At 36.8% G+C, this 26,510-nt stretch overlaps 2 protein-coding genes across 2 annotated transcripts; one reads left to right on the top strand and one right to left on the bottom strand.

Annotated features, from left to right (window-relative positions):
- The first annotated feature begins 6,525 nt into the window (after window positions 1-6,525).
- Window positions 6,526-12,425, top strand: LOC112019844 (autophagy-related protein 13a). Its single transcript, XM_065782026.1, has 4 exons — window positions 6,526-6,676; window positions 7,054-8,588; window positions 8,697-8,878; window positions 11,870-12,425. Exons 2-4 carry the CDS (start codon window positions 7,194-7,196, stop codon window positions 12,177-12,179), a joined length of 1,887 nt encoding a protein of 628 aa, XP_065638098.1. The 5' UTR covers window positions 6,526-6,676; window positions 7,054-7,193; the 3' UTR covers window positions 12,180-12,425.
- A 1,349-nt stretch (window positions 12,426-13,774) lies between these two features.
- On the bottom strand, window positions 13,775-20,631 carry LOC112019845 (uncharacterized). Its single transcript, XM_065782027.1, has 8 exons — window positions 20,431-20,631; window positions 20,286-20,359; window positions 20,110-20,191; window positions 19,525-19,575; window positions 18,420-18,520; window positions 15,430-15,583; window positions 15,070-15,288; window positions 13,775-14,038 (listed from the first exon to the last, which is right to left on the bottom strand). The coding sequence occupies exons 1-8, from the start codon at window positions 20,554-20,556 to the stop codon at window positions 13,919-13,921; spliced, it is 927 nt and encodes a 308-aa protein (XP_065638099.1). The 5' UTR covers window positions 20,557-20,631; the 3' UTR covers window positions 13,775-13,918.
- Between the last annotated feature and the right edge of the window lie 5,879 nt (window positions 20,632-26,510).

The following is a 26,510-nucleotide window of genomic DNA, read 5'->3' as shown; positions in this document are numbered from 1 at the left end:
AAGGGTTGCCTAAGTCCCAAAAGAAGTCAGTGATCTTTGTAGTGGTGGATAGGTTGACTAAATATGTGCATTTCATCCCATTAGCTCATCCTTACACAGCTGCTAAGGTTGCCCAAGTGTTCATGCAATATGTTTTCAAGTTACATGGTATGCCTTCTACAATTGTGAGTGATAGAGATCCAGTTTTCACCTCCAAATTCTGGTCAGAATTGATGAGATTACAGGGAACTAACTTGGCAATGTCTTCTTCTTATCATCCTCAATCTGATGGGCAGACTGAGGTGGTAAATAAGAGTCTAGAGCATTACTTGAGAGCCTTTGCTGCTGACAGACCTAATTCTTGGGTGGACTGGTTGCCCATGGCAGAGTTTTGGTTCAATACTAACTTCCACACTTCCATTAAACTCACTCCATTTGAGGCCTTTTATGGCTATCCCTCTCCTAAGGTTGTAGAGTATGTGCAAGGTGTAACAAGGGTTGCAGCTGTGGATTCTTATTTGCATGATAGGCAGCATCTTTTTTCCTTGTTGAAAAGCAATTTGAAGTTAGCTCAGGAGAGAATGAAGTGGTTTGCTGATAAGAAGAGGGTGGACAGATCCTTTGAGGTAGGAGATTGGGTTTGTCTCAGGCTTCAACCTTACAAGCAAGCCTTAGTGCAGCCCAGAAAATTTGGGAAGCTTGCTTCTCGTTTTTATGGTCCTTTCCAGGTTGTGCAGAAGATTGGTCAGGTGTCTTACAAACTTGATTTGCCTGAAGGGTCCCTGATTCATCCTGTATTCCATGTCTCAAACCTTAAGGCTAAGTTGGGTGCCAATGTCAGTCCTAGACCTGCCTTACCAGAGGTGTCTGCAGAACATATCATTGCTCCTGAACCTGTGGCTGTTTTGGATACCAGAACCCATCAATTGAGGAGCAGGCTTATCACTCAGGTACTTGTGCAGTGGCAGGATGAGAGCACAACTGATGCTACCTGGGAGAATTTGTTTGAGTTGCAAACCAAGTTCCCACACCTTGTGAGCAAGGTGCTTTAAAGGAAGGGGTATTGTTAGGAATTCAGTGAAGGTAAGGTTGGCACAGGTGTATGTGAAGCTGAATGGCCAATGCATGTGGTGCTGATGACTAATGCAGGTGGGGCTGCATGAGAGGGTACTAACAGAGGGTGCCTAAGTTGCTGATGGGAAGGGCAGGAGTTGCTGATGCAGCATGCGTGCACAGTTGATTGGGAGGGCTGCCAGTGTTGTTATGCATATCTGTGTAATTAGTAACACGTGTAAGGAGTTGTGTGAGTGTGTTAGTAGATGTAAGAGTTAGTTAGACTGTGAGCTGTCATGGTAGTTAGAAGGTAGTTACACTATGAGCTGTCATCGTAGTTAGAAGGAGTTACACAGTTATGATTGGGGGGTTACAAGTATATAAGGGAATAACCAATTGTAAGGGAGGCATTGAACCATTTTGTTAATTAGATAATTCTTTCTTCTGTATCTTCTCTCTATCTCCAAACTCAATTCTCTTTATCTTTGTTCAAGGAGGCCTAGTTGACCTCGAATTCAACTACTATAAACTCTGTTCTTAACATAAGAAGACAGTCATCTCCCCTTGAAATCAATTGGAGGGACTACATGTAGCTACTAATCCTCAAGTGAGGAGTATTTAAAGCACTTATTTTTTGTAAATGACCCGGAACACTAATGAACAAGTTGCAAGATAGCATCTCCCTTTTTCCCTTACTTGGATTGAGTAAGATAACCATACTAAAACACTATTCCTATTTCTTCCAGATTGAAAAACTATTATCAGTGGTCATCAAAGGTTGGGAATTGAATTACTGTGTTTAGAACTAAAGGGAACCTTCCTGAGAATAAAATAAATTGAAAATTTCTTGAAAGAAAACCTTTTTTTTTTCAAGAATTTTCAAACAGTCTCACTAAAAACTGCATTTTTAAATTTCATTATCTTTAAAAGTCAAAAACAAAAAATAGTAAGACCTAGATGTAATATTCTTGACTTGGAGACCAAAAAATCCTAAAGATTAGATAAGAACCAGTTTAAAATGAAAACAAAAGATGAAGTCCACTATCTCTTTCAAGGTCTATATTACTTGAATGAAATTTAAAAATGCTATACTACACAATGACCACAGAGTTTTTATTTTTTAACAAAACAGAAACAGAGCATGCTAATTGCAAGTATACATGTTTAGTCATTCTCTCAAACATCTAGCATGCATGCCCACTAAAACATTGCAACACAAATAACACAAAGTTGTAAACTTTTTAGTGTGTATGAGTAAATAATAAAGTCTGATTAAAAAAAAAAAACACAATACTACATACTTTTTTTTTTTGAGAAGCAAAAAATGGGGGTCTTTATGGTCATATTACACCCTTGAGCAGGGAGTCAGTGGCCTCGGTCAAGGAGTCCGTAGTCGGTATCCGTTCTGTACCCTCTGTGTGGGAATCACCTCACCACTAAGTTTACCCACCAATGAAAGCTTGCGGGCAGCGGGACTTGAACCTAGGTGTGTTGCATGAAGCGTCTGAGCCTTACTCACTCAGCCAAGCCCTCGTTGGCACAATACTACATACTAGTTGGACTAAAAGAAACACGAATTAAATGGAAGATATTTGACCAAAAAAAGCACCTATTAAATTTAAGATTTTATTCTCAATAGTTTAAAAAACCCATCAGGGGTTTGCAAAAATAAGAAAGAACAACCAAAGTGATACTGACCTCTTTATGCACCCAAACCAAATTAGAAAAAACTACTTCTGCTCATTAGGAACTGCCATAAACAAATCTATGCATAGAAATTAACATTATAAAACAACAATAGAAATTACTTATGAAACCACAAATGATATTTGATATTTACAAATCATAGTAATAAAAGTAACATGTTATAGGGTGCCTCAATAAAGTAAAAGTGAATTCAAAGTGAGTGTAAAGCAAAGAGGGGAAAAAAAAAGACATGTGAACAAAGAGAGATCATTCTGTGTGAAAGATTCAAAGGATTTCTCCAAGAACCAAGAAGAAGAAGATGAAGAATTAACAATCAGAGGAATATAAACCGTGTTGTGCCACTTAGCAAACAACAGATTAGGGAAGAGTAAAAATCAAACTTGAAAATTAAATTAAAATGATTAAGTAAAAGAAAAAGTATCAAACCATTCTTCAAGACTCAGCGAAAGTCATTTAGGTGTAGGATTTGATCTTTCTAGGGTTTTCTAGTGACTTCAATCAATAAATAGGAAAAATGATTAAAAATCAAAATCACGATTTGAATACCAAACATAGAACTTAAGGAGGCAGAGCCATGAAGGTTTGAGAGAGGCAACGAGGGGGAGAACCTCGTTAATTAAAGATCTCTCTCAAGCGCTTGACAAAAGAAAAACTTGTATGTTTTGTTTTTTAGGTTTTATAGAAAACCTAGATGACCGGTAGCAGGTAGCTTATTAAAATTAAATAAACAGACCAGATTAAAATAAGTGAAATCTATAACTAAGATTTGAGTGAGTAATTACCTAGCAAAAAAAAAAGAAAGATTTGAGTGAGTATCGTACCCCAAAAATATGGAGTACCTTAGAATGACCTTGTAGGACAATTGAGTTATTGACAAATTGGCTCCACGTTCATAATACTAAAAACGTATTTTTTGTTTTTGTCTCATTAATCTATTATTATATTATATATATATATTATTTATTACACATTCTGAAATTAAAAGGGAATGAGCTTTATTAGCAAATTTTAATGAATAGGGAGTGAAAGAGGAATTTGCGTCATTTGATGCCTTGGTTGTTTTACTAACTAAACGACAACATTTGCCTCAATTCCTTAGTATTCGTATATATACAATATTAAAATTCAGTTAATGAATATAAGTACCAATTATCTGAATAATAAATAAATAAATAAAGACCTGTATGCTTTACGCTATCCTCAATTGTTGCTGCTACGTCTTTGATTTGGGTTTGGATAATCTCTCCCCAATAATTTTTGCCTTTTGGTTTGTACACCACAATACCATTCGTTCTTATCTTTGAGTAAGTTTCACATTCTCTCTCTCTTTTTGGTTACTGAATCATATATCATACTGCTTGCTAATTTATTTTCTTTTCGTCAACCCAATTCCTTGATCCATTGCTTTTCCAATCGTTATGGCTTATTCTTTTGCTTGATTTATTTTCTAGCTTATTGGGTTTGTTTATTTTTTGGTAAAGTTTTAATTTTTAATTTTTTTTTGGAGTTAATCTATGTGGGTATGGGTTATCTGGGTCATTGATTTGTTGCTTAGGGACAGTTTTTGAATAGCTTCTTTTGTTTACAGTAATTTGGTTGTGTGTGTGTGTTTGTATTCGTTTCTTTTAATCCTTGAATTTGTCATAACATGTTATTTGGTTTTTGTTGGACTGCTTCAGAATTCATGTTGGTTGTCTTTAACTGAGTTTGGCAAAGAGTGGGCCTTTCTGGGTATGGATTGTTTGTGATGGAAGTGGAATGTGAAAAAGAGGGATCGGGAGGTTGATATTTATTAGTTTGACATTTTTTGCTGAGAAAGATGGATTTGCAAAGTAATCTTCAGCCCGAATCGGGAAAACTGGAACAAATTGTTTCACAGTTTTTGTTGAAGAGCTTACATATCATTCTAGACTCGAGGGTTCCTTCCCTTCGTCCACATGATCGTATTTCTCCAAGAACCAAGAAGAAGAAGATGAAGAATTAACAATCAGAGGAATATAAACCGTGTTGTGCCACTTAGCAAACAACAGATTAGGGAAGAGTAAAAATCAAACTTGAAAATTAAATTAAAATGATTAAGTAAAAGAAAAAGTATCAAACCATTCTTCAAGACTCAGCGAAAGTCATTTAGGTGTAGGATTTGATCTTTCTAGGGTTTTCTAGTGACTTCAATCAATAAATAGGAAAAATGATTAAAAATCAAAATCACGATTTGAATACCAAACATAGAACTTAAGGAGGCAAAGCCATGAAGGTTTGAGAGAGGCAACGAGGGGGAGAACCTCGTTAATTAAAGATCTCTCTCAAGCGCTTGACAAAAGAAAAACTTGTATGTTTTGTTTTTTAGGTTTTATAGAAAACCTAGATGACCGGTAGCAGGTAGCTTATTAAAATTAAATAAACAGACCAGATTAAAATAAGTGAAATCTATAACTAAGATTTGAGTGAGTAATTACCTAGCAAAAAAAAAAAGATTTGAGTGAGTATCGTACCCCCAAAAATAATATGGGGTACCGTAGAATGACCATGTAGGACAATTGAGTTATTGACAAATTGGCTCCTAGACATGGCAAAACGGGCGGGTCGGATCGGGTTCGGGTCGGGTCAATCGGGTTGCGGGTCAAAACGGGTCACGGGTCATTTATAAACGGGTCAAACGGGTTGCGGGTCAAACGGGTCGCGGGTCAAATGGGTTGCGGGTCAAATGGGTCACGGGTCAAACGGGTCGCGGGATGAGTCGAGTTGACCCGTATTTTTCAAACAAGTTTTTTTTTTTTTTTTGGAAATAGATACAATTTGTCAATTGTTTCTAAGCTCTTTAACTGTGATTAGATTTTCATTGGTGATACTATTACCACTTACCAATTACCACTAAACACTTGATACCTAAATTTGGTGCAACTCTTATTCTAGCTTTCTAGAAGCTAATCTTGGTATAATTTTTGATATGTTTAAAGTCGGAAGAGAAAATGAAGGTGGCAAGTAAAGAATGACAAACTATAATGGAGTACATAACATATTAAGTGAAGAAGAATAAGTAAATATCTTATAAGAATTACACCTCAATCTCAATCTACTCAACGTTGGTAGACGTGGAAAAACGGGCGGATCGGGTCGGGTCCGGGTCGGGTCAATCGGGTCGCGGGTCAAAACGGGTCACGGGTCAAAACGGGTCATTTTTAAACGGGTCAAACGGGTTGCGGGTCAAACGGGTCGGGTCAAACGGGTCTGACCCGTTTTGCCATGTTAATGGCTCCACGTTCATAATACTAAAAACGTATTTTTTGTTTTTGTCTCATTAATCTATTATTATATTATATATATTATTTATTACACATTCTGAAATTAAAAGGGAATGAGCTTTATTAGCAAATTTTAATGAATAGAGAGTGAAAGAGGAATTTGCGTCATTTGATGCCTTGGTTGTTTCACTAACTAAACGACAACATTTGCCTCAATTCCTTAGTATTCGTATATATACAATATTAAAATTCAGTTAATGAATATAAGTACCAATTATCTGAATAATAAATAAATAAATAAAGACCTGTATGCTTTACGCTATCCTCAATTGTTGCTGCTACGTCTTTGATTTGGGTTTGGATAATCTCTCCCCAATAATTTTTGCCTTTTGGTTTGTACACCACAATACCATTCGTTCTTATCTTTGAGTAAGTTTCACATTCTCTCTCTCTTACTAACTAAACGACAACATTTGCCTCAATTCCTTAGTATTCGTATATATACAATATTAAAATTCAGTTAATGAATATAAGTACCAATTATCTGAATAATAAATAAATAAATAAAGACCTGTATGCTTTACGCTATCCTCAATTGTTGCTGCTACGTCTTTGATTTGGGTTTGGATAATCTCTCCCCAATAATTTTTGCCTTTTGGTTTGTACACCACAATACCATTCGTTCTTATCTTTGAGTAAGTTTCACATTCTCTCTCTCTCTTTTTGGTTACTGAATCATATATCATACTGCTTGCTAATTTATTTTCTTTTCGTCAACCCAATTCCTTGATCCATTGCTTTTCCAATCGTTATGGCTTATTCTTTTGCTTGATTTATTTTCTAGCTTATTGGGTTTGTTTATTTTTTGGTAAAGTTTTAATTTTTAATTTTTTTTTGGAGTTAATCTATGTGGGTATGGGTTATCTGGGTCATTGATTTGTTGCTGAGGGACAGTTTTTGAATAGCTTCTTTTGTTTACAGTAATTTGGTTGTGTGTGTGTGTTTGTATTCGTTTCTTTTAATCCTTGAATTTGTCATAACATGTTATTTGGTTTTTGTTGGACTGCTTCAGAATTCATGTTGGTTGTCTTTAACTGAGTTTGGCAAAGAGTGGGCCTTTCTGGGTATGGATTGTTTGTGATGGAAGTGGAATGTGAAAAAGAGGGATCGGGAGGTTGATATTTATTAGTTTGACATTTTTTGCTGAGAAAGATGGATTTGCAAAGTAATCTTCAGCCCGAATCGGGAAAACTGGAACAAATTGTTTCACAGTTTTTGTTGAAGAGCTTACATATCATTCTAGACTCGAGGGTTCCTTCCCTTCGTCCACATGATCGTAGCGGTGATCTGTCGTTGGGTTCTCAGGTCAGAAAGAGTGACAAATGGTTCAACTTAGTACTAGGTGACCGCCCTGCGGCTCTGGATAACTTGAATTTCTGGCATAGGAATGTGATGGATCCAATGATAATTGATGTGATTCTTGTTCGCCAAGGATCTAATTCCCCATCTGTGGCAGTAGGGGGATCCGTTGAGACAGTTATAGAGAGGTGGGTTGTTCAGTATGAATATCCACGAGTTGTAGCTGCGCAAACTGGTGAAAGTTCTGCCATTTACAAGAAAACATATAAGAAGTCGATAATTCTTTTACGGGCTCTTTATTCACAAATGAGGCTACTCCCAGCATATAGGATCTTTCGGCAGCTAAGTACATCAAGTCGGACTTATAATTTTGATATCATTTACAAGGTGTCTTCATTTAGTGATCCATTCTCAAGGGCGGAGGAAGGAATGATGGAGGAACACAGTTTCCCTGCTGTAGAGGCCTACCCTGGCCGCCTTTGTATATCTGTGACATACCGCACAACGCTATCTGATTTCAACCTTGAGCCCTCAACTTCAATGACACCAAAGATTATTACAGATTATGTTGGTAGCCCCAACACTGACCCTTTAAGGTCGTTTCCCTCCTCAAAGAAGGGTGTTAGTGCTACCTCCTTTCCGTTGAGAGGAGTACAAGCTCCAGCTCCTGTGCCATTACAACGTCCACACAGCTGGACAAGTGGCTTCCACAGAGCAGCTTTTTCTGCACAGAATCAACCCTTTGTTGGATCTCCACCTGCATATTACCCATCTCCCATGCCATATGATTATCCTTCTCCACCTGCATATTATCCATCTTCCATGCCATATGATTATCCTACTCCACCTACTGATATTCATGGCAATAGAGTTCAACATTATAGAGTGCCAACCCATCAAAAGGCTATCAGTTATGATGATCATCAACTTTCACCTCCATTCTCGCCATCTCCATCCCCGTCTTCCCCATCATACATTTCTAATGCTTATCCTGTGCAGACACGTGTACGCTCAGAAACTGCCCCTGTAAGTATACCACTTCCAATGCCGAGCAGAAATTTTAGATACCTTTCTCCCAATTCTTCTGATCCAAATAGAAGTTCTCTTCCGCCTTTATCTCCCAGAAGCAGAAAGACCGATCCTTCATCACAGGAGTCTCCATCTGGAATCACATACTTTAGGAAAATAGAGTCTTTAAGGTCTGGTGAGATGCAGCCTGTGACAGCAAATCATTATACTGGTCAGAAGGTAGTCCCGATTTTCCAATCCTGATACTTTTAGTTATACATCCCACTCCTGAAGTTTAGCAATATTTTTGTGGTTATCTGATAAGACCAATTATTATGTGTTTCATAGGTGACCAGAGATAGCAAAGATGATTCAGGGCGGTTCTCAGGATTGTTATCTTCCAGTGGTTCACCACGTATTGGATTTTCTAGAAGCTCCAGCAGATTATCTTTCCAGGACGAATTGGATGATATTGACTTTTCATATCCCTTTGATGTTGATGATGTTGATACATCGGATTTTCATGCCAGGTACTTCAGTTTACTTCATAACTATAGTTATACAAGTCATAAACCATCTTCTGCTTAGTATCAATGTTTTTATGCCAGTAATCGTACTTTTCAGAGGTTTTATTTAATTTCCCCTGCCACCTTCCCTGCACCCTTCTTAATAGTTCTCCTATTGTTGGTTATAACTTATAGGATTGCAGCTTCTTGAACTGCTTGGTTACTAGATTTTGAGGAATAATCACTCTGGAAAAAGGGTTTTGAAATTGAAGTTTGTTTGATTTTAATGGTCTGAATATAACAAATAAATTATCTCACAATCTTGATTTGCATTTTATGATGGAAAGGAAATGGCTCGGTTGCATTGAGTCTGATCATCATTCACTAAGAACAGTTATGCTTGGGTGTCTGTCTTCTTTTTTTTGTCTTATTTGAGGATTCTATTTGGACTAGGGAAGCCTGTAATACCATCTTTAGCATGCTTCATGGTAAAGAACTTAAGTAATGGAAAGAAGGAAGGAGGAGGAAAGGAGGAAGAAGGAAGTACAAATATAGGCAAGCTTAAAGCTTACCTGATGGTTGCAATGGTGGTCTTTAACTGGTTCATAATGTTAGTATTATCATTACATGAAAGCAGAAATAAACAAGTTGAGAGAGAGAAATACCCAGCCAACACTCTTGGGCCTGTTAGGTAATGTAATGAGAAAATTGTTTTTCAAAAACCTGTGATGCAGGAGCATAACCAAAAGTTATTTCAATATCATTTTAGATTTTCAGTGGACAATTTCATATTGTAACGTAGTTATTTGCTTAGTTTGGATTAGTATCTGAGTTTGGTTAGGACTAGTTGTTTATCATTAGCATTTGTTTAGGATTATCGGATTAGTATTTGAGATTGTTTAGGATTACAGATTAGTATTTGAAATTGTTTAGGAGAGTTTATCCTTATCATTGTGATTCCTGGAAGCTGCATATAAAGCTCCAGAAGATTTCTTTTGTATTTTTAGACTATTATTATTATCATTAAGATTATTTGCAAAATTTGCTTTGCGTTTGTTTGGTGGTGAATCCAAACACCTTAGGTGGGAAGCCTAAGGTCAACTGTAGGACTAATCTAGGTGGGAAGCCTAGGTTGTCCAGCATCAACCTGTTTTTAAGAATAAAAATTCAAAACCATTTTGTGTTGGTTTTTAATGAAAACACACCTGGAAAGTTGTAATTAAAAAATAAAAAATTTCTAAAAGAAAAACACAAAAAACACGTTTGGATGGGCAATGAAACAATTTTTTCTCTCTATTTCTTTTCTATTATGTATGTCTCCATTTCTCTTTCTCTTCTCAGTTTCATCATTTATTAACATCTCTCTCTCTCTGCGATATTATTTTGAACTTGGTTTGTTACATGTCCATTAATGTGTCGCATAGAAGAATCCAGGTCTAGTTTCATTTGGTTTACTTCTGCAACATAATTATGTTCTAACTTCAGACTGCCTTTTATTTGTCAAACAATGTTCAAATCGCCCTCTCTTCTTAATTTACTGTTTCCTTCCTGATATTTATTCTGTTATACCTTCGATACATTTTTACATTGGCAACTAGCAACATCAAAAGCTTTAGTTCTTCTAAATGGACACAGTGCTATGCTCTCTCTTGATGGATTTTGACTAAGAAGCTTTGCATTGTTAAGACACTTTCAAAAGAGATGTTGATCTTTCTTGTGTACCTGCCTGTGAACCCCCGGAAGGAGGCCTCTTGTCCTCCACTAAGCTGTGAAAAAGGCAGAAAGTATTCATAGCCGTAGTAATTTAAACAAGAATAATCATCCGAATCATTCGTGAACATCTCAGCAAATATGATAAGAACATTTATAGCTCCTATAGCAATAACACATTGATCTACTTGTCACCAGCCTGATCTTGGGCCTTGACTCATCTTTTGTGGATGTGGAGACCCCATAATGTACATTACACAAAGAGCTGGGCATGTTAAGTCTTTGTTGTAGTACAGTTGAGTGAGTTTGCTTTATCCTTAGGAACTTTAAGCACACCTGGTTATGCATATGGTTTACCAAACTTCTGTTTTCTTTATTATTGACAGGAATTCTTTTTGTAAGATCCTATGAATTGATTAAAACCTTAGTTTCACACTACAACCATAATGATTTAATCGTACCTATTTCTAGTCAAAGTTGCTTTGTGGAGGAGGCTATATTTGTTGGATGAGGTTTTTGGATGAATCTGGCTTTTAAGGACTTCCCCTACTCTTAAACACATGGCACACTAAAAGTCTGTGTAAAGCCCCTGATAAGTCCACTGGTTCCTGGCTTGCGTTACTTTACATCATGCGCCTGCCAGTTGCATATCTGTTCTCTGTATATTGGATTCTCAATTTGGTCCCTTGCCAACCACAACCCAGAGATTTGACATTTCTCTTTCACTTGCCAAGTGCAGGCAACAGTTTCATATTTTATTTGACCATCATGCATCTGTCAGTTGCCTAAGTATTCTGGTCTTAGTGGTCATTGGGAATGGCATTGTGCTAGCAGTGCACGCTGCTAGCCTTCCTTGTTCAGGAAGATAAAGTAAATACACCCAAAGTTGTGGACTTTTGGTTCCCCATTCCCCCCCCCCCCCCCCCTTTTTTAACAGTAGTTACTGCTTGGTGATTTAATCTTTCCAAATATTTCCTCCCTATTTAGTATCATAGGTCTAAGAATAAAAGAGGTCACGATTCTTGATGGGTAACGTATGAGCTCTAATTTATCAGCTTGAGAACACGTCAAGAATATATTTTTCTGGAACTAACACAGTTGTATACTTATTTAAATTAATCCATTTCAGTCATTTGTTGCTTGTACATGAGTTTGTGGTTACACAATACTTCTCTCTTCCGGCATTTGTTGCTTGTAAATGAGTTTCTGCATTCACAATTATTGTATTTTGTCTTCTTGTAATATGCGTGTGATTTACTGCTTTTGTATCAAGTATTTACTTTGTGTAAATATTTGGGTGTACAGTCAGAATCTCGAGGGGAAAAAAGCTTCTGAGTTTACTTCACAGTCATTGCCAATAGGTAGAAAATCACAAGATGCTGCTGTTGGTGAACTTGTTCGCATGCTGAGGACAGCACCTCCTCTGCGCCAAGATCCAAGTTGTTACTCATCCCACTCAATGAAGACTGAGCTTGAAGGAGGAGTTGCTACAGCTTCCGGATTCTTTATGCCTCGGAAGAAAGTTGATGCACTTGAAGAGCTCAGGACTTACAGAGATATGAAAGACCTTCTACTCTCTAAGAGTGGGAGGGTGATTAGCAAAGAAGAAGCTTGAGCCAGTTGTTGCTTTGACGGTTTCATCTTTGTTTATAGAAACGAGATGGAGTTGCTGCCATTGAATACGAACAGAAGCACTGTCACAATTCATGGTTCTTCTGTTTCTACAGAATGGAAACGTCAGGATTAACAGATTTATGTAAATATCATAAATGAAAATTGTAACTGGATTTTCATGACGATTACTATGCTAAAATGTTTCATGACCATTAATATATTAATGTGTACAGATAAAATTTCCTGAGCTGGTTAGCTGCAGCTAGCATATTATATCTGATTTTTAAAACTTTAGGAAGAAAAATAAAGCCTACAGTAAGGTTTTCTAAGAAACACACAAGAAAAATGCAACGACAGTAAAAACTGCTGGAAGTTCTTTGCATTCTGACGCTCCAATATTGTACAGGCTGCATTATATTTTCTGGAACTACTTAATAGGACACTCCAATGTGTATCAGTGTACAGCAACCATAACAAGGTAGAGCCTGACTGATAAACAGGTTATTAGTAATGTACTACAAAAGGCCACGGCTAAATTTCATTCCATCAATTTTATGAAATTTCGAGATTTCCCTTGATTTGATATATATTTCCAAGAAACAAAAGCGATGAGATATTGACTGTAAGGACCTATAAAATTACACTAGACACAGCGATGAAACTCACACATTGAAGCTGTAAACTGTATTTTTAAGCTTCTATGGTTCCTGAAGTCACTTCTATATAAAATTCTTGTAATCTGCATGATTTTTGTTGGTGGTGGTTGTTTTTCCCCCCTGATCAAGGCACAGCGTAATACTAATACTTGTACTATAAATAGTCTAATGCCAAACCAAGTTCACAACATTTTTTATTTTTACAATTATCGAGGTATTTTTACAATTGTTGAGGTGACAAATATGATTGGTGTAAAGAAAAAAGTTATGAAATTTGTTATGTCCATGGTTGCTAATGCTAATACATACAAACACCATAGTGATGCATGGGACCAAGTCTCAGTCATAAAAATCCATAGTCCAGACCCAGCCTTAACTGCGCACGGGACCAGATAGCACCAGAAAAACCTTAACAGCACTCAGTCAGTGTCTCTGTTCAAATACTTCGGAGTTCTTGTCCACTTCTACAACAATATATTGGAAAGGAAAGCATTTGCATATCCACAGCACTAACCACCAGGATATGTACAAAAAATTCTGGCTGACCTTAACTTGAGCAAGAAGTAAGAACTAAGAATTGCAAAGTACAAATGACAACTCACAAAATACTCAGACCCATAATCTTCCCAGTACACCATACATGAACGTTAAAATGGCTAATATAAAAACAGCACTGGCTAGGATAAACCTGTCATCCACATCAGCTGTTTGCATCAACAATTTCAATGCCAATGCAGAACTAAAATTACCAAAAACATCCTGCAAATTCACAGTATCCCTAAAGAAACCCAGTTGCTCAGAGCGTGCTCTTTCTGGGACAGGCAGATCTGTCCTTGTGACTGTGTCCCAGAAACATCAGAAGATTTATAGGGTGTTCTCAAAAAGAAATAATTCTTTTGGTTCTATTAAAGTGCTGAAAGATAAAAGATGCACGGCAGTATTGCAGATAATTTGATTTTGAAGCAATAATAGTTTTGTATGACAATCCAGGAGGTGGTATGTATATTACATTTTTAGATAACAAATAAGTTATAAGGAAAAAAAATTTTTGTTCCTGGTACTTGTATATAACGAAAAACTGTAATTAATTTTCTTGGAGTACTTTTGAACCATCATAAGAGAACAGGTGCACTGCATTCTTGTAGCTAATCTCTGCAAGTTCTTCCTTGGTCATATCAAGAAAAGATGCAACATAACTGAGTACCTGAAAAGGCAGATAAGGAATTACAATATTTGAACCTTGAGATCAAATATTTATTTTGTGAGGATACGTCACAGAAAAAACAGTACAGAGATAGCCTAGGATCAGTACTCAAATGTAGAATTATGAGAAATATTCTAAATACCCTAACAAGAATGAGAGAATTTCCTATTACTATGAACTGTGGGAGAACCCTTGTTACTTGCCTAAAGTAGTTTTATGAACCCCAAAAATGTTATCTAAATTCAACTTCACCTTTAACCATGTTTAGCACTTGTCAAAATCTTGTATGACTACAGTATATTAATATCTTCCAAAAATCCTTAACAGGTAAGCATGTACTAGGTATTATATATGATTTTTATAGGTAAATACTACTCTTGTACCCAAACAAGATTGACCCCTTGATCCTTCCCCTCCATCCCCTATATATTTAATATCAACATAACTTCTAGTGATTTCATAGAACCAAAATGCTCTTACCAGTTACCACTCAACTAGTTGAGGATGGCTAGGCCAATTTCCTTTTGCTATAGCGTCAGTAATTTCAAGGGCCCTCATCATCAATCATTAAGAGAGAGAGAGAGGCAATTTGCAGTTTTATGCGCCCCCACCCAACCCCCCCCCCCCAAAAAAAAAAAAAACCATATCTATCCTATATCCCACAATAAAGCAAGATATTGCTTTCCACTCTTTCCCTCTACTTATTGGTTTTTAATTTCAAAAGTTCCATCAAATTTTGGGAACAGGCCAGACTTACACGACTCTCCATTCCACTAATTGTCAAAAAGTTTTGTAATTTTTTCTCATATGGCACTCGGTCTCTTTGAACTGCCTTTTTACACCCTTATTTATCATTCACCCTAGTTCTACCTGGGTCAAGGTGGAAAAGAGCATGCCAAAAACTAGAAATTGATTTGCTCTACTGCAAAGGAAAGGTAATTAATCAGTCAAAGATGGCACAAAGACAGATATACAAAATAAGCTAATGCATTTAATAGGAAAAAATGGGGGTGAAAGCAAGAGGGGCGCACATTCTGAATGTTTGCTGGATGATTAAATGTCTCTTTTGGCAGTGTTGATGCATCTTTTTCATCACGGGTCAGAACACTTGAAGTGCTTAATTTTCCCCCTTGCCGTTGGAGCTCTTCAGGGATGGAAGGATCTCCATCAATCAGAAACAGCGAACCTAGTTCTGACTTTGGTAGTGCATCAGGTGCATCTGTCTCCAATAAAATCCGTTCAGAAGGTACCTACAAAAGGAATGGGAATCACTAAAATTTTCTGCATTTGCCAAAAAATAAAATCAAAGCCATATAGTAATAGCAGTCAACAATATATTTGTTAACCATAGTTTTTCTTTTGATAGATAAAAAAAGAATAGATTAACTAACCGTCTTTAACATTTTCTTTGCTTTCTGAGCTTCTAAGGACATAAGAAATCCAGAGAATGAAAAGTAAGCACCAAGCTTGGCAAATTCTGGTACCATTTCACCTGAGCCCAAGTACGAATGAAGAATAAAGCCAGCAGGAAAAGGTCCCATAGATCTGAAGATACAACAATATATAGATAGAGAGCAAGTACTTGTTAGAAGTAGAGATGTACAAACCACAGAGATCAAAAAATAAACAGCTTGGAGCCAGACTTTATCTGCATATGTTATGATATGATTTTGAAATTATCATGGGAGAGATGCAAAAAGAAACAATAGACCATTAAGAATCAATGATCAGTCTTGTCAATGGGTTGGATTAAAGTCTAAATTTGATCTAATAAAATCAGATCTAATACCAATTAATCCCAAGGTCAAGATCAGATTCAAAATTGATTATAAACAGATTGAACTCGATTTTATGAGGAATCAAGTTTAATTAGGATACATAAAAAAAATATAAAAAAAAAAGAAAAAAAAAAAGAAAGAAAGAAAGAAAATTTGATATATATAGAAGTAGAACTTACACACTTGTTTGAGAGAGGACTTACTGTTAGCCTGTTAGAAATGTCTCTCTTTTATTTAGAAGAATTAAGCATTATACAAGTAAGGAGGATGTTATAGATAAAAATTATTCTGAAAAAAATATTCATATAGAAGATGTGGCATTTGCATATAATAAATTCAATAACTTTTTGGGTGCTTGCTTCTTTTTAATCTAGGATGCTTGTTAATGTTTATTTTTATGTAACTTAATATTTAGTTTCTTTTATAAGTAAAAAAAAATTGATTTTTCACTTTTTCTTTAGTAAAGTACACTCTGAAGATAGAACCTACGACTTCTCAGCACCACCATGGGTGGAGTGCCATTTGGGCTACAGCTAGTTGTAACTTATTATTTAGTTTTTTAAATTTGTTTTTGAGAGTGTCTTTATATTTTTCTAAAGGTGTTTCTTTAAGCATAGTACTGATAGTTGAGTTTAAGAATAAATAACAAGATATTTCTATTCAAATTCAGACTGAGGTCCAAAAATAAATAACAAAAACACTAGTTATCCAAGTTTTGAAAGTCATACAGTAATATAACACATTTGAGAAAAAGGGTGAAAAGCAGGGAGTGATGCTAGTATTAAGGACCAAACTTGAGGACTTGAGGAAAGCTAATGCACAAGACTCTGTCCAAGAATATATAAAAGAGCCCTCTAAAGTCTAGATATATGCCTTATTTGAAAAATTGGATCTATGTCCAATGGATCCCACCTAACAAGAAAAAATATTTTGTTTTGGCTCGACCGAATCATATATGAGATAGCGGACGGTATAAATTTAGTAACATATAGAAGGAGTGCGGTTTGTTCGATAAATTCCTACCTCTCTATCTATCTTTGAGATGTTTGATCATTCGGACCTTTCGATTTATAGGTGTGGATCTTGGATCCCTTAGATATGATGCATATTGGATCTTGTTCTATCGTTGATCAGAGATTTCTTTATGAACAATACAAATCGGGGTTTGAAGAAGAAGGGGAACGAGAAGGAGCCCTCGACCCGCAACAGATAGCCTTTTACCCATTAATATTTTAGAAGATTTCACAAAACCCCTATCACTTAGTTTTCGACTTTTCGGAAATATATTAGCTGATGAATTAGTAGTTGAATAGTTGAGTGAATCAAAAATACAAAGGGGGTTCATGGCCAAGGGAAAACATCAAAAGTTTTGGTTTTAGAAGAGGGAATGTCTAATGTTTTTTCACCTGGAGAATTGATTGAATTGTTGCGGGTGGAAAGAACAGGGCGCGCTTTGGAAGAAGCGATTTGTTACCAAGCTATCTTATTGGGAATAACAAAAGAGTATGCATTAGGTAGTGTAAATATTAGAGAGCAAACATCAAAATGTAAGATAGCAGCACATCATGATATTCTGCAAATAACTAAACCAAGGAGGCAAGAAATTTATCTCCCAAATCAAGCAAAATATCCAAAGGCACCATAACATATATCATGATTTTTTCCATGCAAATATGCCTAATTGTAGCCAATATGGTTCAGTTATTTCTTCTATTCCTTCCTCATCTGAAGTTATGCAAGCATAAGAAGCGAGAAAAGATAATATGATTGTTAACTCATTGCTATATTTGCACAAAATTCAAATGAGGGAAAACAAGGCCTTGGCAAAGCTTTGGATTTTTGTATCAACTTGGCTAAGAAGGTGGGGATTAGTAGAAAAAAATATTGTTTCACTTAAAGGTCCAATCCTCTCACTAGAAGACAAAAAGGATAAGTATGCATCATAAAGAAGTGAGATATGAAAGCTCATGAATTTCAGCTTTTTTTGATTCACAACTAAAAACTGAGTTTTCAGAGAGACACGAAGGAGAATCAATATGAAGATCAGAAACAAATATTATTTCTCTTGAAGCTCTAATCCTCTCATTGGAAGACAAATAGGAGAAGTAAGCATCACAAAGAAGCGAGATATGAAAGCTCATGAATTTTAGCTTCTTTTGATTCACAACTATAATTTAAGTTTCCGGAGAAACATGAAGGAGAATCGATATGAAGATTAGCAATAAAGCATAGGGGCAACAAACAAAGGATGAAAAAGTACAGAGAACAAAAAATAAAAATAGAAATAAAAATTGAAAGGTAATGTCTAGATAAAAAATTTGAATGAAAATGCCTAGAAAATACAAATTTGCAAATGCAATATCCAAACCACAAATAAAAACAAATAAGAAAGCTCAGCATGAACACCCATTTCCATTTAAGAAATCACAGTGAGACAACTAAAATGCATATTCTATTTGTATTTTAGAGATCTGACCCTGCCGTCAAGGACCGCAGAGTCTCATTAAGGCCATTAGTTAACACCATATTACTTTTCCAGTTATCCTCCCTACAATTTCTAAGTACAAAATTCAAATTATTACAAATAACATTAAGAAGCATACTTCATTATCTGAAGAAGATCGCCAAATGCACGAACGCAATGAATGGATGCTGGCCTTTTCAACTCTTTTGCAAGCTCAAGTTGTTGCCGGAACACTTCAATCTGGAATAAATAATTATGACTATAATACAGTCCAACAAGCACCTCTAAAATCAAACGTGTATCCATTAAACAGTTATGGAAAAGGGAAAAAAATAAAAAATAAAAGAAAGAAGAAACAATAGCTTTTGTCAGACGACAGAGAGTTTGAAAAAAAAAGGAACTGCAGACATCTCCTTGTCAGTATAACACAACATAAATGAGCATGTCTAATAACATGAGTCTGTTATATTTATGCTTGTTGCAATTCTTTTTACAGCTACAGATGGTAATCACTAATCTGTAAAGACACCAAAAAGTCAATGAAAGGCCAGAAGGGGAAGTACTTTCCTTTTTGTTTTGTTTATCATTTTGAGGTTACAGAAAGATTGGCATTTAGCATAAAATAAACTAATATTTACATGTACTTGGGAATTTTCAAAAGGGGCATGGTTAAATGCAAATAATTTCAAGAACTTCCACAAGCAATTCTGTCCTTTGTTGATTTAAATTATAGCACTAAACATAAATACCATGAATTACAGTAAAAGTTCAATTTTTTCCGATACTAATACAAGTTTGAGCCAATAACAAAGGAAAAAAAAATGTCTACTGGGAAAAGGATATTAGACATTATTCAATGAGCATCAAATAACATATCTCAAAAACCACTCTATGTACAGCATTTTTGTGAATTTTTCATGAAGGAGACTTGTAACAAATACACATGGAGAGTTCCCTATAACACCAAGTCAAAACAAGAGTACCGGGCTAAACAAAACTAAATCTGCATTCCACGCGTTTAATTGACATATGCTATAAATCTAACACGGCTTCCACTAACAAAATTTGGATTAATTTGTCAATTATAAATGGACTGAGACTGGCCCTTTTGTTCTATTATGCCTAACATGAACACAACTCATGGAATGTAGCAAAGTGAAGAGGTCAGAAACAAGCATCAGGGCCCATGAAGAGAAAACAACTTACAAAATCATTAAGCAACAAAAATTTTGGGATAGCAAAACCTGAACCGTGAAATCAATCTGTTTTCCATGTGAACCTTTATCCAAACCAATCTGAAAGAAAAAAATAAAAAATAAAAAACAAATACATGTTTAAAGTTAGATACATTTACTTACACCCAAAATGGTTAATGAAGAAAATTATACTTCACTACTATAAATGTATCTCCTTTTTGACCAAAAAGCAAGAGCATTTGCATCAGCTCATGCAAAAAATTCTGTCTATTTTAGCATAAAAACCTACTTTTTTCTATTTTATACACTCACTTTTCAAAACACAACACATTATATTATCTATTTTATACTACATTACATTAAAATATCAATTTTTCTTTATTTATTTTTAATGGTTTCTCTTTCTTTGCACAATAACCATCATCCACTCTCTTCCTTCAGCCTTGGCATACATAAAGAAAGAATGAAAAACTATATGCTAAGTGAATATTGTCAGTGTAAATTTACTCCGTAGCAACTTCGCAAATTGATATCTTTTTCTATTTTGCATTGATTGATGCAAATGCTCTAAGACAACAACACAACATAATCAATCAAGTAAACAACAAATTCACATGTACTAAGTAAATGGACCTCTCCAACAGCAGCAGAGGGAGTTGACTCAAGGCATTCTTTCAATGTGTTGAACCAGTTGGGAGTTCTCTCAGCAACAAACCTTCAAAAGTAGAGAAATTAACAACTTTTTTTCATGTGGGTCAAAAAAAGAAAAGAGCTTTAGCTTTGAAATGACAAAGTGATGAAGTTTTTACCATGGATGAAGCCCAAAGCATGGTATTACAGAAGGGTAGTCCTCACCCATCTGCTTCACCAAATGCCAATCTTTCTGCAACCACAATCACCATTCAGAAATGACTAGAAAAGAAGTTAAAGGAAAGAAAGAAAGAAAAAGGGTACCTCGGAGACTCCATTAACGGCAAAACGAACAACTCCAGTGTCGAGAGCTGTGGCAATCAGCTGTGGTGCCTTGCTAATTATTCTTGGGTCTTGAAGGTGACAGTGTGCATCGAACAATTTCATCATCCCTCCAATTACGCTTCTCTTTCTCTCTCTTTGACTCTGGGCACCAGGTACACTCTTTTTTTCCTATCAAAAAAAAAAAAAATGGGTACACTCTTTTTTGTATTCTCAGCATTCAGAGTTCAGACACGTGTTGTTTCTTAAAAAGAGACACGTGTATATCAAACACTGCCCCATCACACGGACCGCTCTTTTTTTTTTTTTTTAAGAATACTATTTTGACCCTAAATTTACTAAAAACTTGTTTTTGGTCCCTAAGACTTCTTTTTTAATAGTTTGGTTAAAAGGCCAAAACGTAGATGAAAAAAAGAATTTTTTTAATAGTTTAAGGACAAAACAAATTTTTGATTAAGTTTAAGGGTAGAAAGTAAAATATTTTCAACAATTCTAAGACAAAAAAAAAGAAGAAGAGATTTTTAATAATTTAATGATATAAAAGAACTTTTTAATGTAAAAAAACTTTTTATAAAATTTAAGAATTAAAATAGTATTTTTTTTATTTAAAAAATAAAAAATGACTAATTAGATGGTAGGAGTTGGTTTAGTAGTTTTTAAGTTGTTATGATATTCTGAGTTGAAAACCTTTTGTCCCTATTTTGAGGATGCCCCAAGAGATTACTCATTGTAATATTGTGTGAGATGTGAGACTGCATATGCACAAAGAAATAGTCAAAATAGGGTTGTTCACAGGTTGGTACGGATCGAGTTTGGAGTCATATCATCACTCAACCCTCTCAAGTTGGGTGAACAGATTTCTCACCCATTGTCGATTGAATGGTCGGTTGAAACCATTTATCTCGGTTCTTTGGTTTAGTGGGTCAAATTCGTCGAGTGATCGGTTTGGAGGAAAAGGACAAAAAAAGAGGAAAAATCAAGCAAAGAAAAAGCTTGAAATGGAGAAAGAGAGAGAGAAATCAAACATAAAAATAGCAAAAACCTAATATCTATGAGCTTGGAACAGAGATAAAGAGAGAAATGAGATTTTGAAATCGTACTTGAGAGAGAAGAGACCCAACACATGGTAACAAACAGAAAGCAAAACTTGTCGGCAAACAAGAAGTGAAACTCGTCGGCAATGGTGATTGATGGTAAGGAAGAGTCAATCTACGGTTTGAATTTAAAGAGAAATTATGAGACGTGGACCAGGAATACGAGAGTTATTGATATTATTGTTTTTGTTTAGTTTATAAAGGTAAAATTGCATTTTGCCCAACAACTACAATAGGACAAAGCCATTAATGCTCATGGGAATAGCTATTGCCAACATTGATTCAAAAGTTCAAACTCACGTGGATGGCTAATATGCCTATTAACATTGATTCAAACAAACTTTTTATCGTTAATTTTGTGTTGAATAGCTACTGATATGACAATCTTTTTTTATAGTTAATTTGTGGTGAATAACTACTCCATTGACATATCAAAACACAAAAGTCTATTCCATCATGGAGAAAATTACTTGCCCACGTGAAAGTTAAATTAAATCTGCAGATGGTATAGTAGTTTAAGTCGCGTCGATTGCCACGGTTTTCAAACTTTTTTTTTTTTGAAGAGGAAAACATCCTCAAATTTTATTCGATAGAATTAGAATCGAAGTACAATGCCTCCTCAGCTGGGGGAGGGAAATCTTCAATCCATACAACTTCATCTAGAATATCTTTGGCGTGTCTAGCTAGTGCATGGGCCGCTGTATTGGCACTCCTCCTTGCAAACAGAACTTGCGACCATCTAAACCCACTTACCATGCAAATCACGTCCTGAATAATGTGTCCCAACCAAGAGGAACAGCTTTTCCTCAGGCTCAACGCAGACATGATAGCTTGGTTATCTCCTTCAATGACAAGCTCAGTAAATCCACACTCTACCGCAAATTCCACCGCACGACGGCAAGCCAAGACCTCTGCCTCATCACTGCACGCCACAGGAGGACCCTTTGCCGATAAAGACGCCATGACTTCCCCTCTATCATTGCGGATAATGGCTCCAACACCAGTACAATTCAATTCTTGGAAAATTGAAGCATCAAAATTGAGCTTAAAATGGTTTAAAGGTGGTGGCTTCCATCTCATCAGATTTTGAGTTGTTGGGGGCGTTGAACACTGTGCTGAAAGTTGATTGTTGGCACGCTTAAATTCCTCTGTAAAATCTCGTGCTCGCTTGATAAGGATCTCAGGTGCTTGCATTTTCTTACCATGTAGCAATGCATTTCGTTGGTTCCAAATGAACCAAGCCTGCACTAAAAACTCTTCAAGTTCATCAGTGCTAAGCCGGGCAATCAACTCCTCCATTAGCTGAACCATATCGTCTTGGTCCCCTGCACATTTCTGCAAACGCACCGAGCATCCAGCCCAAACGTCCCGAGCAGCCCCACAATTCCATAACGCATGGATTCCCGTTTCAGCTTCAGTCTTGCACACCTCACATCTGTTATCTTGAATAATCCTCCGCTGAACTAGATTCACACGGGTAGGCAAAATGTTACGACAAGCCCGCCATCCAAATACTTTTATTTTATTCGGCACTTTCAACTTCCACAAAGTCTTCCAAACAGTACCACCCACAACCCCATTGGAACATTCTGCCCACGCCACCTCCCTTTGTAATTGCCGTGCCACTTGGTATCCTGACCGTACCGTATACTCCCCAGATTTATTAGGAGTCCAAAACAGAGCATCGGATATGTATCTTCTGCTGAGAGGTATACGCATAATGGCTTCCGCATCCTCTTTATTGAAACTCTGCATAATAAAACCTCTATCCCACCACCTTATATCCGGGTCTATGATATTAGCAACCATCAAGTCTTCATCAACATTTTGCGGTGGATGTAGCACCTTATTAGAGGGATGGTTAGGAATCCACGCATTCCTTAAAAACCCTGATTGAAGCTCCATTACCTACTCTCCAACATGACCCCCGTTTAATTATCGACTTAGCTGCCAATATACTCCTCCAAGTGAATGAGCTAGTAGGGGAATTGGTGGCTTCCAAAAAATGACATCTAGGGAAGTACCGAGCTTTAAGACACTTAAAGAGCAAGGACTCTTGATCTTGCAACAATCTCCACCCTTGTTTTGCAAGCATAGCCAAATTAAATTGACGCAAGTCTTTAAACCCCATTCCCCCTTCCGATTTTGGTCTAGTTAGCTTGTCCCAACTCAACCAATGGATTTTTCTCTCATTTCCAAACTGCCCCCACCAAAATCTAGCACATAGAGCTTGAAGTTCTTCACACAATTTGACTGGCAGTTGAAAGACTCCCATAGTATAGGTTGGTATGGATTGAACCACTGCTTTGATCAGTATTTCCTTTCCAGCTCGCGATAAAGTTTGCCCTTTCCACCCTTGAAGCTTTTTCCAAACTCTATCTTTAAGAAAGGAAAAAGTATGATATTTTTTCCGTCCCACTAAAGTCGGTAGACCCAAGTATGATTCAAATCTGTTCACTTCAATTACTCCCAACAATGCCTTGATCAGTTCTCTATTTTGAGAAGAAGTATTACTGCTAAAGAAGACCGACGACTTATCCATATTGATGCATTGACCTGAGGCATCTGCATACAACTGCAAAATCTCCAAAACTGCCCTGGTCTCCTTGTCTGTGGCTTGGCAAACTAACAGGGAATCATCTGCAAAAAGGAGGTGTGAGATGCGGGGAGCGCGTCGACAGATGGATACACCCTGAATCTTCCTTTCTAGTTCTGCTTTCTGCAAAAGAGAAGTAAATCCTTCTGCACACAACAAAAAAAGATATGGTGATAGAGGATCTCCTTGACGGATTCCTCTAGAGGGGTGAATCAAGCCAAAAGGTTTTCCATTAATTAAGATTGAAAACGAGGGTGATGTAACACAACTCATTACCCTGTCCACCCAAGCCTCAGGAAATCCCAGCTTAAGCATCATCCTTTTTAGAAAATCCCATTCAACCCTGTCATAAGCTTTGCTGATATCAAGCTTCATGGCAAGAGTCCCAGTTTTGCCTTTTTTACGACCATGCATTGTATGAAGAGCTTCATAGGCCACAAGCACATTGTCTGTAATCAATCTCCCTGGTACAAAAGCACTATGTGTTGGAGATATGATAAGAGGCAGCACTTGTTTCAACCTGTTGGCTAGCACCTTTGCAATAATTTTATAAATGACATTACAAAGGCTAGTAGGCCGAAAATCAGAAACTTTAACAGGGTTTTTAATTTTTGGAATGAGCACAATATATGTATGATTTAAATCAGGAATCAAATACCCAGAATTAAGGAATTCAAGGACAGCAGCCACAACACTATCACCAACAATATGCCAAAACTTTTGATAAAAAAGGGCATTCATACCATCAGGTCCAGGAGCCTTTGTGGGTCCCATTTGGAACACAGCTGCTTTAACTTTATCTGCACTGAATTCTCTGGACAAGGTTTGTTGCATTTCAGTTGTCACCTTTTGTTGTACTGCCTCTAGACACTCCTCAACCCGGTTGCAAGAGCCAGTGGAAAACATATTATTAAAATAAGCCACAGCCACCCCTGCCACTTCTTCTATATTCTCACACCAATTTCCTTGTGGGTCCTCTAAACCCTTAATAAAATTTCTTTGTCTTCTCTGAGAAGCTTTTGAATGGAAGAACCTTGTGTTCTTATCGCCATGTTTAATCCAGTTCACCCTAGACCGTTGAGCCCAGTAAATTTCCTGCTTCCTTAGCCACTCATCCAGTTCCTTACTTGCTTCAATAAATTCATTTTGGTGCTGTGTGGTTGTTGGAGCACACGTCAACCATTCAATCCGCTTCTGAAGATTCTTAATCTCTTCTGTGCCAAGATGAGTCTTTAAGGCTCCCCAAGCTCTCAACTCCGAGCTGCATTCTCTGATTTTCAACCTGACTGAGTCCAAAGCTGACTCACCACCAATACTGTTTTCCCATGCATCTTGGATCACCTTATCGCAGTCATCCCACAACAGCCATGCTTCTTCAAATTTGAAACCACGTTCCCCTCTGACACTCCTTCTTTGATTCACATGATTCTGAAGAAGCAATGGTAAATGATCTGAGGCATGCGAAATGATATGCTTGACTGTGGTTTCAGGAAAATTCGACTTCCATGCCTCATTAGCTACAGCTCTGTCCAGGCGTTCCCTAGTGTTGGCAGCCCCTGGTCTTCTATTATTCCATGTGTATGGATATCCAATAAAGCCTAAATCAGCAAGGTGACATAATTCCAGAGCTTCACGGAATGCATCAATTTGTCGAGGTTGGGCTGGTCTGCAACTTAACTTTTCTGTCGAACTCAACATTTCGTTAAAGTCCCCGATACACATCCAAGCACCATCAACAAAGGAGCAGATATGGGATAGAAGGGTCCATGATTTGAAGCGATCTTTTACTTCCGGCCATCCATAGAAACCAGTTAATAACCATCTAAAACCATCACTCTCTGTCACCCATGCAGAGATTTGGTTTTCCGAAAATTTAAAGACATCCAATCTAGTGTTTTCCTTCCAGAGCAAAGCAAGTCTGCCCCCCATCCCCGGTTTTTTAACTGCAAAACGGTTCTTGAAAGGTAACTCGCTACACCATTTTTTGATACCTTCGATATCGAGCCGAGTTTCCATGAGGAAACAAATGCAGGAGCTTGGTCTTTCACAATTTTGTGAAGACTACGAACTGTCCAAGGGTTCCCAAGCCCTTGGCAGTTCCAACTCAATATTTTCATTGCTCCCGGCAAGGGTGGTTCACCACCCCCGCCGATAAATAAGCAGACTCACCAGCATCAACATCAACCTTTGAGCGTTTATGAACACCAGCTTCAGTCTCTATATTATAATCCTCAAACAGAGCATCTCTCAGTTCTCTCTTACCCATCATGGGCTTAAGAATATTATTAGTTTTGTCCAAAAGCCCAATATCCATTCTAACCATTCTAGTCCACGTACCCTTTGCCTTATTGGACTTTTGATTTGTGTGGCCC

This window comes from Quercus suber, unplaced genomic scaffold (genome assembly GCF_002906115.3).
Source record: "Quercus suber isolate HL8 unplaced genomic scaffold, Cork oak 2.0 scaffold_286, whole genome shotgun sequence".
NCBI classification, from domain to species: Eukaryota; Viridiplantae; Streptophyta; class Magnoliopsida; order Fagales; family Fagaceae; genus Quercus; species Quercus suber.
Note: the sequence above shows the minus strand (reverse complement) of the source record. Positions and strands in the feature narration are given on the sequence as shown.

Coding starts and splice junctions, on each gene's coding strand:
- LOC112019845 (XM_065782027.1), bottom strand. CDS start 20,556: ATGATGAAATTGTTCGATGCACACTGTCACCTTCAAGACCCAAGAATA. Junction 20,360..20,430: donor CCGTTAATGGAGTCTCCGAG/GTACCCTTTTTC, acceptor TTGTGGTTGCAG/AAAGATTGGCATTTGGTGAA. Junction 19,576..20,109: donor CCTCTGCTGCTGTTGGAGAG/GTCCATTTACTT, acceptor TTTTTCTTTCAG/ATTGGTTTGGATAAAGGTTC.
- LOC112019844 (XM_065782026.1), top strand. CDS start 7,194: ATGGATTTGCAAAGTAATCTTCAGCCCGAATCGGGAAAACTGGAACAA. Junction 8,589..8,696: donor ATCATTATACTGGTCAGAAG/GTAGTCCCGATT, acceptor TGTGTTTCATAG/GTGACCAGAGATAGCAAAGA. Junction 8,879..11,869: donor ACATCGGATTTTCATGCCAG/GTACTTCAGTTT, acceptor TTGGGTGTACAG/TCAGAATCTCGAGGGGAAAA.